General features: G+C 41.1%; 1 protein-coding gene across 1 annotated transcript in view; it reads left to right on the plus strand.

Annotated features, from left to right (window-relative positions):
• Nucleotides 1-1,715: 1,715 nt before the first annotated feature.
• The window catches only part of MCM6 (minichromosome maintenance complex component 6), a 37,238-nt gene continuing 23,086 nt past the window's right edge, over nt 1,716-15,867 (plus strand). The window contains exons 1-9 of the mRNA XM_077747880.1: nt 1,716-1,768; nt 2,024-2,248; nt 2,329-2,445; nt 5,945-6,091; nt 8,616-8,726; nt 9,581-9,830; nt 12,891-13,056; nt 13,339-13,484; nt 14,954-15,104. Of these exons, the coding sequence (XP_077604006.1) occupies nt 1,716-1,768; nt 2,024-2,248; nt 2,329-2,445; nt 5,945-6,091; nt 8,616-8,726; nt 9,581-9,830; nt 12,891-13,056; nt 13,339-13,484; nt 14,954-15,104 (1,366 nt within the window). The remainder of the gene's footprint in view (nt 1,769-2,023; nt 2,249-2,328; nt 2,446-5,944; nt 6,092-8,615; nt 8,727-9,580; nt 9,831-12,890; nt 13,057-13,338; nt 13,485-14,953; nt 15,105-15,867) is intronic.

The raw sequence follows: 15,867 nt of genomic DNA on the forward strand, positions 1-15,867 counted from the left end.
CCCAGCATCAAATGGTAACAGTGCATGTTACACTGTCTACCAGGGAAGCTCATTAAAGAAGCTCAGAGTTTTTACTGGGAGCTGGTCACACAGGCACCCTCTACCTAGCACATGTCAAGATTCCAGTTTCTTAGAACAAATTCAGCGTAAACCAAATTGTTTGTACAGACATTTTAGGCACAGCGAGTCATCCTTATCATTTAGGGAAAGTGTCTTATCAGTGTAGGAAACTTCTACCAGTCAAGTTCCCAAATGCTAGCCTTAGGCCAACTTTGCAAGCATGCCTTTCTTACGATAGCAGTCTTAGGCCTAAGCACACATACATGGGCATACAACTCTCTGAGATATGGCACAGAGATGTTTTATAACCCATACCCTCTTCCAGCTATGGAAGGTATCCCCACAACCCTCACCTGGAGACTTGAACTACCATTCCGGGCCAAAGGTGCATGTCTGATGGAGGAAGGGAGGATCTGTGAGGTGTGGAGGGCTGAGAAGAGGAAATACCAATTCTCTCAGTGAGCCTAGCTCCAAATTAGCCTGGAGCTCTGCACTTCTTCCGTGCTTCTTTTCCTTCTGTACATAAGACTAAAGTTTTGAGAAACTAACGCTGAGGATAGAAGAGAAAGAGAAGGGCAGAAAGGAAAAATGGGAAAGAAAGATGAGAACTTTGGAGAGAAAGAGACAGATCTAGGTCAGCAAACTGGTCCTAGTTGTCTCCTGAATCCATTCTTAGTGCATGAGGGTTATAATTGTCCCATAGAACACTGAATCTGTGGCTCCTAAAATGTTTACAAGGGGTGATGTCCAGAATCTGGAGCTTGTGAAAGCTGAGGGATACAGGGCCACAATGGTTTCCAACCCCTTTAAATGAGATAATACATACAATCTCTGATCCACTGCAGTACATCAGCAATGAGTAGTTTTGTTAAACCTTGTATGTGAAGAATGTATGTGTGTGCATGTGGAGGGTTGGAGTTAAAGTAATCACTATAACTTCTGTCACCCTGTTTGGCACTAAAAACATTTTCCAAGCATGGAAACCTCATAAAGGAAATGGTCCAGGCTTCTCTTAATCTCTTAGATAGGCCCAAGAGTCCCAGTTGTGATACACAAGGTAGAAGTCATCAGCACCCAGAAGCCATGATGATGAGGGATAGAAGCAGAAAAAAGTTCACCTTTAGTCTAGAAGGCTGACTTATATAGCCTGTATAGTTCTGATAAGGATCAAATACTTGCTGGTTGCTACATTTTTTAAGGGCTTCATGACTGCCTATGTATACCACTGATAGTTAATATCAAGCTGAATGATAAGCCCAGAGAAATCTTGCAAAAGCAGTTTTACAAATAGAAATTCGAAGAAAACGGTTATGATCTAATACTCCCTGCATGTCCCCTCCCCCTTGAACACTATATAACCACCAGCTTTCATACAGCAAAGGTGCAGGTGTTTCTATCCACAGGTCCTGTTCCCTGCTACTTAAATAAAATTAAGTTGCACTGCAAAATCTTTCAAGAATTCCTTCTTGATGGGGCTTGCTCAACAATCCCACAACAGGAGTGAAGAGGGTTGCCCAACAGAGCTTTAGGAGAAATGAAGGCTCTTGGACCAGACCATTTCAGGAACTCACTGAAGAAGAGGCACCAACAAAGAAGGCTAACCAAGAACGGCCAAAGAGATGGAAGAAAAGCAAATGGAAGGAAGTTGGGTAAAAATGGCCAAAGAGGGAGTGGGAGTAAAGAAAAACAGGAGGAGGCTAACCAACAGGTGCGTTTAGAGAGGAATTAATCAACAGTGTCAAACATTCCCTAGTTTTCCCCGGGCACTAACCACAGTAACTCTGCCAAACTCCCTCCCTGGTACTACTTCTGTATCTCTTTGGGCTCTTGAATAGTTTTTATTTCCTCCAATTACACGGCTCAAGTAGGTCTGAATCTTACTCATTTTTCTCTTCCATAGAGCCTTGTGTCTACTGCTCAATTAGTATCAGTAAAATGATCTGAAGAACATTTGAAAAACCAGCGGAACACAGATCCGATCCGTAAACCTGTTCCCGAAACCAAATTGCCGGGGACAAGACCACACTACGCAGGCGCAAAGGCAGAACCCGCTGGCTTCCTCCAGGTCTTTGCATTTGGCGCGAAATCGGGGCTCCGTGGGCGGGGCTAAGAGAGAAGCCACGCTCATTGGGCAGGTTTGGCGCGAAATCCGCAAGTTCCTGCGCCACCATTGGTTCCGGCCATCCCGGTGGAGCGAGGGGGCGGGCGGTAGCGGCGGCGGCGCGCGCAAAGTGGTAGCGTCTGTGGTGAAGCGTCTGGTGGCGGTAGAGCGTGGCGGCGGCGGCCCCTCAGCACTAAGCAGCCANGTGCCGGCAGCCAGCACCTGGAAGTCCGCGATGAGGTGGCCGAGAAGTGCCAGAAACTGTTCCTGGATTTCTTGGAGGAGTAAGTCGGAGGGCGCCCCTTCCTCGCGGAACTTCCCCGAGCTGCCCCTCCCCGCTTCCGGAGCCCGGGAGCCAGCCGACTCGCGGCTCCCGGGGCCGGGCTGGGCCCTGGGGCCGGCGCGTGGTTGGGGGGAACCGAGGGGTCGCGCGTCTTGCAGAGCGTCCTACTCCCCCCTCGGAGCTTAGTCAGGTCGCCGCAAGGAGTAAAATCCATCTCGAGCCCTTCCTCAGACTCTGCCAGTGCCCTGGGTCTGCGCAGCGCTTTGGTCCCATCCTTGCGTCCTCACAACCTGTAAGGCTGGTGATCCCGTCGCCCCTGGTTACCTGTGCGGAAACGGAGGCTCGGGGAGCATAAGTAGTAGCAAGACCGAGTGGGGGTCCCTGCAGAGTCCTGATGGCGCCAGACAGCCAGGCCCCTGGTGTTGGGCCCGGCCTGCCCTTGGAGCCTATGGAGATGAAGGCAGTAGAGTGAACCCTGAGGGTAGGCAGATGCTCAGGTGAGCCCTGACCTGCTTGAAAGCGTCTGAGCATATTCCCCTCCCCTTTCCTTGCGCTGTACCCCCGCAATACGCACTCCCCCACCCTCTTAAGTGGCCTTCTAGGCTCCTGGCCTCTCACAACCTCCCACCGCCGCCAGTTACTTTTCTTAGTGCAGATGTGTAACTTCTTTCCCTAAGAGGATGGACTTTGGAATGTTACGAAAAATTTTTTAATTGTAAAATATACATAAAACTTACCACTTAACCTTTTTTACGTGTAGAGTTCAATGTCATTAAAGTACGTATATGCACCTTGTGAAGCAACTGCCCCCACCATCCAGCAACAGAACTCTGGTCTTCTGAGACTGAAACTGCAGCCGCCAAACAGCAAACCCCCATTGCCCCGACCCTACCCCAGCCCGGGGCAGCCACTTTCTACTTACCATGACTTCCACTCTTGTAGTTACCTCGTGTACTGGAGTCATACAGTATTTGGCCATTTGTGACCAACTTATTTCACCTACCATAATAACGTCTTCAGGGTTATGTACAAGTTCATCCACATGTACAGCATGTGTCAGAATTTCTTTTTAAGGCTGAATAATACTTCACTGTATGCAGATACCACTTTTTGTCCATTCATCCACCCATAGACATTTGGGTTGTTGCCACACTTTTTTTATTGTGAATAATTCTGCCGTCTTTCAAAATTATGATACATTTAAAACCAGAATTTATATTCCCTGTCTTTGGCATTGTTATTCTCCGCCTGACAGCTGTTCATCTTTCAAAGGGCACCTAAAGACTCACACCTCCTTTGTGAAACTCTGTAAACCTTTGAGGCAGCACCCAATCCTGTCTTCCTTTATGCTCCTAAGGTACCATTTTCCATTATCTCTGGTAATGTAACTTACTGTATCTTTACCTGTCATCCACTTTGTCTTGGATGTAAATCCCATTCTTAACCCCACCTAGCCACCACACCACATTACAAAGGTCCTCAATTAATGTTTCATTTTAATAAAGAATATGATTGCCTTTGACTACCTTGCAATTTACCATACAGCTAGATGCTGGGGATAATGATGAATAAGATAAATAAATCACTCTGTTAGGATTGGGGGATGTTAACCCCCCCTCAAAATTCCAAGTTTGATTTGCCCTTGTTAATGGAATAAAGTCCCAAATTCTCTACAGCCCCTCTTCCCAGTTTCATCTTCCACAGCCAACCTGTCATCATCTGTATTCCTCTGCCTTTTCTGACATTGCCACTTACTTGCAAACATCTATAGCCAGTCTATAGCCAAATCACCACTGGAGTTTTTTTGGTGTATGTATTTGTTTTGTTTTCTTTCAAATTCTAAACATCTTTCAAGGCTGAATTCCATTGTCATCTTTTATTTACTTGTTTGTTTATTTTTAACATTTATTTATTTATGAGAGAGCAAGAGACAAAGAGTGTGAGCAGATGAGGGAGGGGCAGAGAGAGAGGGAGACACAGAATTCAAAGTAGACCCCAGGTTCTGAACCATCAGCACAGAACCCAGTGTGGGGCTCAAACCCACAAACCATGAGATCATGACCTGAGCCGAAGTCCAACGCTTAACCAACTGAGTCACCCAGGTGCCTCTCCAATGTCATCTTTTAAATGCTTGAAGCCTTTCTGGATGTTCCTCTTGGGCAGAATTATTTATAGTCTCACAGCACATTTTTTGTATCTCCTTTTTTCCCTTTATTTTATTGTTAGAGGAACACTTAACATGAGATCTACCCTCAAATTTTTAACTGTGCAGTTTCATTTACTGTAAGTACAATGTTATACAGTAGATCTCTTAAAGCGTATTCAGTCTCACTTGACTGATAGTCATTCACTTGACTATTGCTTAGTAACTACATTTTCCCCCCTTGCTCTAGCTTCTGGCAACCATCATTCCACTATTTAATTAATTAATTAAAGTAAGCTCTGTACCCAACCTGGAGCTTGAACTCCCCATCCTGAGATCATGAGTCATATGCTCTACCAACTGAGCCAGCCAGCCGCCCTCGTTCCAGTTTGATTCTAAGAATTTTACTATTTAGTTACCTTATGTAGGTAGAATCATGCAGTATTTATCTTTCTATGATTGGCTTATTTCATTTTGTGTAATGTCCCCAGGGTTCATCTATGTTGACACATAGCACAACTTACTTTTTAAGACTGAGTAGTTGTATGTGGATACTTTTTCTTTACTAATTTGTCATGGACATTTCGATTGTCTTGCTACCTCTTTAGTAGGAGGGTTTCCTATGATCATGTCAGTCCTAGGGCAGGAACAACACTGCCATTTTTATCTTTAAGTACTTCTGGTGTAATGTTTTGCAGATAGATGTTCAGTACATACCTAACAGAGCTAGAGTATGCTGTATTTGAAGAAGGAATTGATTTCTGGTTCAAAATGAATCTCCATTGATGTTAAAAGAACAAAAGCAAAAATGATGGTGGTAATCCTTTATTTTGTGTGTATGTGTTTCTGTTTTTCTCAGAACTTGAGCAATGAAGCACCTCATTTCTGTATTTATTTTTATTCATGTTCTTAAAGCAACAACCAGTCTATCAGTTTTCCCTACAGAAACTAAATTTTTGATTTCAAACTGCATTTCTTCATATAATATTTTCCAATCTTAATTATATATAACAATAATAAAAAATAGTTGGCATTTTTTATTAGAAAATATTAAATGGAGAAATGCAGTTTAAAACTTGAAGGCCTAGTTTTTCTGTGTTCTGGGCTCTATGTGAAGCATTTTACAGGCTTTCTGTCATTTAAACTTAATAGTAATCTTATGAGATAAAACGGTGTCCTGATGTTTTTCTTTTCAAAAAGGTGGGGGATAAGTAACTTGCCCCAAGTTATGCAGTTAAATAAGCCTGTCTGACCCTAAAGCTGATGATCTTTTTAACCAATGCACTGACTTTTCAGGCATTTAGATTTTTTTTACTGCCTAATTCTTTAGTTTAATCGGACTTGCCTATATCTGCAGGTTCCAGAACAGTGACGGAGAAATTAAGTACTTGCAGTTAGCAGAGGAGCTCATTCGTCCCGAGAGAAACACATTGGTTGTGAGTTTTGTGGACCTGGAGCAATTTAACCAACAGCTTTCTACCACCATTCAAGAGGAGTTCTATAGGTATGTTATATTAATCTTTTTTACTTTAATTTTTTTTAACATTTATTTTTGAGAGAGATGGACTGTGAATGGGGGAGGGGCAGAGAGAGATTGAGGGAGACACGGAATCCAGAGCAGGCTCCAGGCTCTGAGCTGTCATCCTGGAGCTGGGGCTCAATCCCATGAATTTTGAGATTATGACCTGAGCTGAAGTCGGAGACTTGACTAAATGAGCCACTCAGGTGCCCCTTAATCTTCTTTACTTTAAGTAGGCATGGACCCTGTGAAGCCAGCTCTTAGACTGGACGTATTCATTTGTGAGGCATAAGGAGAGGCCCTTTGATACAGCTGGTGGTCACTTTAGTACTGCTCTGAACAAATTTAGGCCTTTTGTGGAGCTGAATATTTTACATATCGAAATGTTGAAAGCCTTTGCCTTCTATGTAGTTTTCCTAAGTTTTCTGAGGATCACCTTTACCTTCTCTCAGGTATTCAGTGCTCTTACTGTGTCATTCATTTGATCCTTTCCCTTGCTTCTAGGAAGTAGGCATTTTGAGAAAGTATGTGGATCCTGTTCTTGATCAGAAGTGTCTTTAAATGACATTGTTGTTCTTAAAGGTTAATTTTCTTCTGATTATAAAAATAATGTGTATATTGTAGGAAATTTAGAAAGTAGAGATAAGTAGAGGGAATACATATGCAATCCCAGCATCTGTAGATAACCGTTATTAGCAGGTCTGCAAATGTGGAATTTCCTAAGGATCTGGCACATTTTGTTGTATTTCTAGGTATATGTAACTTTTGAGATCATACTGTAGATACAGTCTCCTGCATTTTCACGTAACAGGATAACATACTTTTCCATGTCATGTAAAATCCTTTCAAAACATTTTTTTAATGTTTATTTTTGAGAGAAAGAGAGAGCACAAGCAGGGTAGGGGCAGAGAGAGGGGAGGACGGAGGATCCAAAGCAGGCTCTGTGCTGACAGCACAGAGAGCAGGGCTTGAATTCACAAAACTGTGAGATCATGACCTGAGCCGAAGTTGGATGCTCAACCAACTGAGCCACCCAGGCGCCCCTTGAAAACATTTTAATAGCTGAGTGGGATTTCTTTCTAGCAGAAACTAGACATTAATAATTTAGGCTTTCATTTTATTTTTAATAGCTGTATAAACTAAGAAACATCTTTTTACATAAATCTTTGTCAGTATTTGGATAAAATAAACGTGAATCTGTAAATAAAATCAGGTTAAAATAAATATTGTGGACGGCTGTGAAAGAAAACTAAGACCCAGGAATAAGGAGAGACAGCCCCATTCCTTCACATGGTGGGCTGGGAGGGAGATGGAATACTTGTTTCACTGTTTCTAGTCATATCTGATCGTTAAGAATGGTTGCAGGTGATAAGTAGCAGAGTTTATTGTGAGAATATACAGCAGAAAAGGTTGTATTGACAAGTGAGAGGGAGGTAGGAAGTCGGGACTGGTGGTAGAAACATCTGTACTCATACTTCATACATAGGGTAGGCAGCAGTTCTGAAGGGAGCTCATTTTTCAGGGATTCCTACATGGCTCATTTGGTTAAACATGCAACTCTTTTTTTTTTTTTTATGTTTATTTATTTTTGAGAGTGAGCACAAGCAGAGGAGAGGCAGAGAGGAAAAGAACGGATTTTAAGTGAACTCTGTGCTGACAGCAGAGAGCCTGACATGGGGCTCAAATATGCAGTTCATGACCTGAGACAAAGTGGGCCCCATAACTGACTGAGCCACCCAGATGCCCTGAAGCATCCAATTATTGATCTTGGCTCAGGTCATTATCTCGTGGTTTGCAAGATCAAGCCCCATATTGGGTTCTGTGCTGACAATGGAGCCTGCTTGGAATTCTCTTTGCCCTTCCCTTGCTTGCACACATATGTGTGTGTACTCTCTCTCAAATAAATAAACATTAAAAAAAAAAAAAGTGGCATATTTTTCAGAGGACTTCCAGATTCCACTGTTTAAACAAACCAAGCTGCAACAGCTACTGGGAGCCTACCTCAAGAGGACATACACACTTCAGTCTAACCAGACAAGTGGATTGTTAGTGCCAATATGCTCTCACAGCCATACACAAATTTCTCCTTTCATCCATTTATCAATCAAGAATTAAACTTAGAAAAATATACTAGGCCTTGACAGCAAATGAGAAGCTGTGTTGTAGATTGTAAACCACCTAGATCATTTAGGTATAGTCATCTTGGACAGAGGAGTAGTCTGCATTGTGGGTGCTAAGTGATTATTTAAAGATAGTGAATATTTGGGTATAACATTTTATCTTTGGCGTTTCTGGTGTCTTAGATCTATTTGTTGTGATGGGAGAGGATTGGAAGACACTCATAAACCTAGACTAGATAATAGAAGTATACTACATAGTTAAATTTTAACGCTTGGTTGTAACCAGATGAAATTGCTTAGTCTTAGTTGTTTACAGGCATGAAAGGTAAAGGGGGCCTTGGTAGGCACTCTTGAAGATGTCATGTGATTTTTGTTTGTTTGCTTTACAGAGTTTACCCTTACCTGTGTCGGGCCTTGAAAACGTTTGTCAAAGACCGAAAAGAGATTCCTCTTGCCAAGGATTTTTATGTTGCATTCCAAGACCTACCTACTAGACACAAGTAAGAGACACTTCTTTGAAAGGAAAGGAGTTCACCAAACAGTATAGGCATCACTTAATGGTTAGACAAGTAGAGAGGTGGTAGACTTCTATTTATAAAGAGTTAGGCTCAGTTATCTAAAAAGTTTGGTTTTGGAGAAATCATTTTTCTAGGGAGACGAAATGGAAGTAAGTTACAGCAGCTTCTGAGGATTGTCATATTTCCTGACACCTTTTAGGGGACATCTGGGGGGAAATCAATCAAGTGAGAAAATATGACAACTGAAAATAGTCAGAAGTTCATGAATCTTTGGAAATTTTTGTCAGAGCTTAAATGGCATAACTTTAAAAACATCTTTTTTCTTTAGCATTTATTTAAAGAATAAATACAGTGGAAGAAATCAAAGTGATATTTTGAAAACTTAAATGGCTGAAATTGTAAAGTGACCAAGTTATTTAATATAAAATGAGTGTGAGGCAAAGGAAATGTTTATGAACTGATTATGCTCTTTCCTATGATTACTCTGAGTAATTACTGTGCTTATTTAGAAGTTGTAGGTACGCAAAAAATATATTTGCATATAAAATGGGATCATCTTGTTTTATAATTGTAATTTCATTTCTTTGGTGTCCTTTAGTTTTCATATTTGTATATTTTGCTGTGACTACATAAACATTGTGTGATTTAGGAATGGGCACATTGAATCATTCTTGGAGAAGAATCCACAAAGAATTCCATCTCTCCCTTTGTTTATTTATTTATTTGGTTGTTGTTTTTTTTTAACATATTTATCATTGTATACCTTGCCATTAAAATGGAAACATTTCTTAGGTTGGAAATGAGTATTTACTAATGATACATCTGTCTTTAAACAGAATTCGAGAACTCACCTCATCCAGAATTGGTTTGCTCACTCGCATCAGTGGGCAGGTGGTACGGACTCACCCAGTTCACCCAGAGCTTGTGAGTGGAACATTCTTGTGCTTGGACTGTCAGACAGTGATCAAGGATGTAGAGCAGCAGTTCAAATACACACAGCCGAACATCTGCCGAAATCCAGTTTGTGCCAACAGAAGGAGATTCTTGCTGGATACAAATAAATCAAGATTTGTTGATTTTCAAAAGGTATTTATTAACTTCTGTTTGTTTCAGATTCAGTCTATGCTAATAATTCACATCTAGGCACTTGCAGTTGTTACAAGCTTACTTAGGCAATGTTAAACTCAGTTTTTATATGTGTGGAGGATAATTATATGTATGCTGATTTCAATTATCAATGTATTAATGAGTTTTAAACTTTAATAGCTTGGATTGGAAGCTCCTTCAGACTATGACAAAATGCATTTGTGAGAGAATAAATAGTAAACATGATGATGATGATGATGAACTACTGTTAAGAAAACTTTGAAGAAGTGGAAACTTGAATACATCAACTCAAGTTGATGGTTAAGAGGGGGGTAGGTATGCATAAAAGGACAGGTGAAAATGGACATGTTTTTTGATAGCAATGAGAATTAGCATGATTGATAATTCTCTAGGCCAAATTAGAGATCATTTGAAGGATGATTTGGTGTGAGGCATGTATGTAGGAACTCGGAGCCTTAAAATCTCAGGTTGGGTAGTTCAGACCTTTCTTGATAAACAAAGGGAATATATGTGAACCTTTCTTTTTTAAAGGTAGATTAATGGGACATTGGTGTGTGGCATATAACAAGAAACTAATAATGAGGTAGTTGTAATTACCTGGACAAGAGTTAGATGATGGCAATAAGAATGAGGTTGCAGGGGGAGCGTGTCTCAGATCCCTACAGGACTTAGTAACTCTGTGATAGGCAAAGGAAAAGAAAACGTGCAGCAGCTCAACCATGAGGGAATGAGTACCAGACTAAAACAATTTATACTAACTTCAGTTTTTTGTCCTTATTTAGTGTTTTAGCATAAATCTGTTACTTAGTTTATATGAAGCGCATACTCTACCAACAACTTTGGGTAAGAGGTGCATTGTGTTTGAAAAAGAACATAACAACCAAATATAAAGTATAAATCTAGATTGGGTCTTGGTTTGAAAAAACAAAAAACAGTTGTAATAAAGGACATTATTCACAAGTGAGAAAATTTAACAATGGTCTAGATAATAGCAGATTTTATGGAATTAAATATTATTTAATTCCCTTGATGTGGTAAAGATATTGTGGTTACATAGGATATCTTTACTCTTAGGAGATGAATGCTAAAATAGTTAAGGGTTGAGGTGCCTGGCTGGGTGGCTTAGTCAGTTGGGTGATGGACTCTTGATTTCTGCTCAGGTCATGATCTCAGGCTTGTGAGATTGATGGAGCCCTGTGTCATGCTCTGAGCTGAGCCTGGAGTCTGCTTGGAATTCTCTTCTCTCTCTGCCCCTCCTCTGCTTGAGACTGCGCGTTCTCTCTCTCTCTCTCTCTCTCTCTCTCTCTCTCGTTTTCCCTCAAAAAAAAAAAAAAAAACTTAAAAAGAGGTAGTGTTGAGGTGGAATGTATAGAGTATGTGAAATTTTTAAAAATCTTTTTATAGGGGCGCCTGGGTGACTCAGTCGGTTAAGTGTCCGACTTTGGCTCAGGTCATGATCTCACAGTTTGTGGGTTCGAGCCCCGCGTCGGGCTCTGTGCTGACAGCTCAGATCCTGGAGCCTGTTTCGGATTCTATATCTCCCTCTCTCTTTGACCCTTCCCTGCTCACGCTATCTCTCTCCCTCTCTCTCCCAGAAATAAATAAAAACATTTAAAAAATTTAAATCTTTTTATAATGTTTATTTACTTAAGAAGGAGGGAGAGAGGGGGGCGCCTGGGTGGCTTAGTCGGTTAAGCGTCCAACTTTCGCTTAGGTCATGATCTCGCGGTTCGTGGGTTCAAGCCCCGCATCGGGCTCTGTGCTGACTGCCAGCTCAGAGCCTGGAGCCTGTTTCAGACTCCGTCACTCCCTCTCTCTCTGACCCTCCCCTGCTCACACTGTCTNTTTTAAAAAGAAGGAGAGAGAGAGCATGATCAGGGCAGGGGCAGAGAGAGGGAGACATAGAATCCAAAGTGGGCTCGAGGCTCTGAGCTGTCAGCACAAAGCCTGAGGTAGGGCTCAACCCCACAAGCTGTGAGATCATGACTTGAGCTGACATTGGACACCCAACTGACTAAGCCTCCCAGGTGCCCTGAGTATGTGAAACTTTTAGTAAAATTTCCCTGAAAATTTGGAGGAATATAGAACAGAGCAGATACTTAACTACATACTCAGAACAAGGAGGGGAAAAATTTTTTTAGAGTATTTTAAAAAAATGTTTTTAATGTTTAATTTTGAGCAAGAGAGCACATGTGCGCACAAGCAGTAGAGGGTGGAGAGAGAGGGAGACACCAAATTACAAGCAGGCTTCACACTCTGAGCTGTCTGTGCAGAGCCCATCCTGAGGCTCAAACCCACAAACTGAAATCATGACCTGAGTCAAAGTCTGATGCTCAACCAAGTGAGCCACGTAGGCACTTGGAAAATTGTTTTAAAATTTTTTTGTTAGTTTATTTATTTGTTGAGAGAGAAGAGAGAACAGGGGAGGATCAGAGAAAGAGGGAGACAGAATCCCAAGCAGGCTCCGTGATCAGTGCACAGAGCCCAATGTGGGACTTGAACTCAGAAACTGTGAGATCATGACCTGAGCTGAAATCAAGAGCCAGATGCTTATCTACTGAACCACCCAGGTGCGTCTCTAGAAGTTTTTATTTCTTAATTTTTTATTGTTTTAAGTCTAGTGTATTTAACATACAGCGTTATATTAGTTTGAGGTGTACAAGAAGTGATTCAGCAGTTCCACATATTATTCATATTTCTCATCCCACTCATGATAAGTGTACGAAAAATGAAGTTTTTGAGGGCACTTGGGTGGCTCAATTGGTTAAGTATCTGACTTTGGCTCAGGTCATGATCTCGAGGTTCGTGAGTTCAAGCCCTGCGTCAGGCTTTGTGCTGACAGCTCAGAGCCTACCTGGAGTCTGCTTTGGATTGGAGTTTTAGGGTAGAGAATTTTAGGATGAATTTTGGCAAATGCCAAAAGTCTGCAAATGGTGAGGGTTTGGAATACGTCAATATTTGTGGCATTAATTTAGATTATTTGGCATTTGAAAGATAATCTCTTCTCATTCTTGGCCATTTACTTATCTTTGTTAATAGGTTCGTATTCAAGAGACTCAAGCTGAGCTTCCTCGAGGGAGTATCCCCCGAAGTTTAGAAGTGATCTTGAGAGCTGAAGCTGTGGAATCAGCTCAAGCTGGTGACAAGTGTGACTTTACAGGAACACTGATTGTTGTGCCTGATGTCTCTAAGCTTAGCATACCAGGTTAGTAATCTTCAGCTCACATTTAACAAATTCTCATTACCTAAACTGCAGAACATTTAGCTTCTCAAATCTTTCTTGTCTTATTTTTGGCTACCAATCAGAGGGTGAGCAAGAAAGAAAGTATGATAAGAATAGAGACAAACTGATTTTGCTACAAAAGTACTGCTCTGAAAAATTTCAAAGCCTAAATATTTGGATTTATAGGTTTTGTTTTTAAGCAGTTTTGATATTCAGCACTTTTGGTGTTTAAGCTATGAAACAAGCTATTGTTTATTCTTTCAGGAGCACGTGCAGAAACTAATTCCCGTGTAAGTGGTGTTGATGGATATGAGACAGAAGGAATTCGAGGACTCCGGGCTCTTGGTGTCAGGGACCTTTCATACAGGCTGGTCTTTCTTGCCTGCTGTGTTGCACCTACCAACCCAAGGGTGAGTCTTAGAATGGCAAAGATTTAGAAAAAACTCCCTTGGGGCTGCCACAGTATAGGCTTCTGAAGCTACTGAGTTATCTAGTCAGTGTTAAAGGGGAGCAGGGTGCACAGATTCTTTAGTTTTATTTATTTGTTTGTTTGCTTATTATGTGTATTTCTCTTGAGTGGGAGCACACACATGCATGCACACACACGAGTGGGAGAGGGCCAGAGAGAGAGAATCCCAAGCAGGCCCTGCACAGCCAGTGTGGAGCCTGACTCTGGGCTTAAACTCATGAACTGTGAAATCATGACCTGTCCCAAAATCAAGAGTCAGACACTTAACCCACTGACCCATCAAGACACCCCTCCATTCTTTAGTTTTATTTTTATTTTTTATTTTTTATTTTATTTTTTTTATTTCTAGGAGAGAGAGAGAGAGAGAGACAGCGTGAGCAGGGGAGGGTCAGAGAGAGAGGGAGTCACAGACTGAAACAGGCTCCAGGCTCTGAGCTGGCAGTCAGCACAGAGCCCGACGCGGGGCTCGAACCCACGAACCGCAAGATCACGACCTAAGCGAAAGTCGGACGCTTAACCGACTAAGCCACCCAGGCACCCCTCAATTCTTTAGTTTTAAAATCAGATTTTTTCATGTCTTTCTGACCTTGAGGAAAAGTCTTTTTGTTTTCATGTTTAAGAGCTCACTGCTTTAAGAGCGTTGATACAAATTATCTGTGGTATAATTTTGCTTTTTAATTACCACATTTCCTCCGTCATGCTCCTGGAGAAAGTACAAATAGATATAGTAATCTAAAAAGTAAAGTAACTAGTTCTTTCTGTGGATTCCTGGTATTACAGTTCTGTAGAACTTGATTCTGTGTCCTAAGTTGGAAAACAGTGAGAGAGTTTGGAAAATAATACAGCATTGCAAGAGGGGTGAATATAATACTCTATTACTTCATTTCCATCTTCATATCAGTGATTAACACTTTATTATGGCTTAGCTTTTAAGCATTCAGATTCATTAAGATAACAATATAAAACAATGGTAGCTTTTTTGTTTTAATTCACTGGACAACTGAAACTCTTCGGTCACTTGATTAACATTAGGCCTTACTGGTTTGGGGATTTTTTTTTTTTTTAATATTTTTATTTCTAGGAGAGAGAGAGAGAGAGACAGTGTGAGCAGGGGAGGGTCAGAGAGAGGGAGATAAAGACTCTGAAATAGGCTCCAGGCTCTGAGCTGGCAGTCAGCACAGAGCCTGACGCGGGGCTCGAACCCACGAACCACGAGATCATGACCTAAGCGAAAGTCGGACGCTTAACCGACTAAGCTACCCAGGTGCCCCTGGGGATTTTTTTTTCTGAAAACGTTTATAGTCAACTGAATTTGGCCTTCCAGGCTGTTTTTTTTGTTGTTTGTAGTGAAGCTTTTTTACTTTACTTTGACTGTTCCCATGCAAGTATTTTTTCCTTCTCCACCCTCAGTTTGGAGGAAAAGAGCTCCGAGATGAGGAACAGACGGCTGAGAGCATTAAGAACCAAATGACAGTGAAGGAGTGGGAGAAAGTGTTTGAAATGAGTCAGGATAAAAATCTGTACCACAATCTCTGTACCAGCCTGTTCCCTACTATTCATGGTAAGACTGCCTTCCATTTGTCTCATAAACTTGAAATCAAGATGGTGATTAAAAACCAGCAATAATGTATGTTTGACTCTACTGAAATTTAAAATTTTTTTTAAAAAACAGCAATAAGTGATTTTTTATAACACATAGATCAAAAGGGTTTTTGGTAGACTTACAAGGGGTATTAAAAAGTCATCTACAAAAGGACAATGATTCCACTTAAAATGAGGTGCCTAGAATAGGCAAGTTCATAGAAACACAAAGAAAGAGGTTACCTGTGGAGGGAGGGGAATGGGGAGTTAGTGCTTCATGGATAAAGTTTCTGTTGGGGATGATGACCGGTTCTAGAAATGGACAAGGGAGGTGGTTATAAAACACAGTGAGTACTTCTTTCCACTGAATTAATATACTTAAAAATTATTGGAATGGTAAATTTTGTGTTAAATATGTTTTAGCCTGATTTTTAAAAAAAGAATAAAGGGTCATTTAGGCTTCTTTTTCTGGCTTTAGGACAGAATTGCACTGAGGTATATTCCAAAATGCTAGATTAATATCCTGTTTCTTTGTTTTTTTAATTTTCAAGGAGATTTCATGATGTTTCTTGGTAACATGTACAATGTCTGTACCTTTGGTGGTTTCTTCCCTTGTGTTTTCTTGGCTGTTGGTTGCTAATTGCTTGCCATCATTTAATCTCCTTTGTATGTTGGAGAATATGACTAAATTTTTAAGCCTCGTGCTTTACCCTTGTTTTTTCCATCCTTTCATACTGAATTGG

Source organism: Crocuta crocuta, unplaced genomic scaffold, assembly GCF_008692635.1.
Source record: "Crocuta crocuta isolate KB4526 unplaced genomic scaffold, BGI_CrCroc_1.0 scaffold427, whole genome shotgun sequence".
In the NCBI taxonomy this organism is placed as follows: Eukaryota; Metazoa; Chordata; class Mammalia; order Carnivora; family Hyaenidae; genus Crocuta; species Crocuta crocuta.